This window comes from Propithecus coquereli, unplaced genomic scaffold, assembly GCF_000956105.1.
Source record: "Propithecus coquereli isolate 6110/MARCELLA unplaced genomic scaffold, Pcoq_1.0 Scaffold221, whole genome shotgun sequence".
NCBI classification, from domain to species: Eukaryota; Metazoa; Chordata; class Mammalia; order Primates; family Indriidae; genus Propithecus; species Propithecus coquereli.
The window spans coordinates 1,803,665-1,804,793 of NW_012147301.1; the positions used below are offsets into that span (position 1 = coordinate 1,803,665).

The 1,129-nt window shown below is 30.7% G+C and overlaps 1 protein-coding gene across 1 annotated transcript in view; it reads left to right on the plus strand.

The window, feature by feature from the left end:
- DENND4A (DENN/MADD domain containing 4A) overlaps window positions 1-1,129 on the plus strand; it is a 175,146-nt gene that overhangs the window by 71,237 nt on the left and 102,780 nt on the right. The window contains exon 13 of the mRNA XM_012644820.1: window positions 327-427. Coding sequence (XP_012500274.1) covers window positions 327-427 — 101 coding nt within the window. The remainder of the gene's footprint in view (window positions 1-326; window positions 428-1,129) is intronic.

Below are 1,129 nucleotides of genomic sequence, written 5' to 3' on the forward strand. Positions count from 1 at the left end.
AACTTTGTTTGTAATCCATTTCCATAGGAGTGGCTCATTCTCAGGCACATTAGATACAATCCTATTAGCAAATATGCAGAAGAAACTATTTGAAAGACACAGAGCATCGTTCCATATCTTTGCTATTGTGAATAGTGCTGCGATAAACATACAAGTTTACCCCTGTAGGATTTTTCTCCTGTTAACTAGAATATTTTGTGTGTGTTTCATTTTTGGTTCAATGTGTTTTCTCTTTTGCCATTTTTGTATATTAATATAACAGATATACACTTTTCCCTCAAAAAAGTCCATGGTACAAATGTATTATTATTGTCATTTAATCTTAGAACTGGTGACAAGAAAAATGTAGCATGGAAGATACTTCCAAAGAAGCCATGTAAAAATCTGATGAACACACTGAATAATTTGCACCAGCAATTGGCAAAATGTAAGTGGGTAACTTAATTAAAGAGGGTAATTTAATTTAAGAAAGAGACTCCAATTACTTTGTCTTACTTATAAAAGAATAATGTTTATTTTATCTAAAGGAAACCATGTTTATAATCTTACAGGCAAACAAACATTAAAGCAAAATTTGTTAGAAACTGAGTGGAAAATTTATAAAATATATATTTTACATCTACCAAATTTTTAATGGACCATCTTAGAATAATAAAATGCAAAAGGATGTTAAGGGGGTTGTTTAATTTTTACCATTATTGAAATACCATGGAAAAAAATAAAGGTTTTCACTTGTATATTTTCTTCATACTTAGAATAGAAAGTTTGTTTTGAAAATCTGAGACAGGTGGTTTAAACTACATTAGAAAATGCTGATGATTTTAGTGGGCTAAAGAGCCAGGTTATATGCTTTTCACCTTCATTGGATTTTAATGCTGTGTTTACCTCAAATAGTTTGAAAATAGAAGTTTGGCAATAGCATTAAGAAATTAATCAAAATGAAAGTTGATTAGGATATGGAATATTTCAGTAAAAAAGCTTATATAAGAATATGTCTTAAGTGATCCAGAATTACTGATAAGAAGAAATAAACCTTCATTTCTTTTTTTTTTTTTGAGACAGAGTCTCACTGTGTTGCCCGGGCTAGAGTGCCGTGGCGTCATCCTAGCTCACAGCAACCTCAAACTCC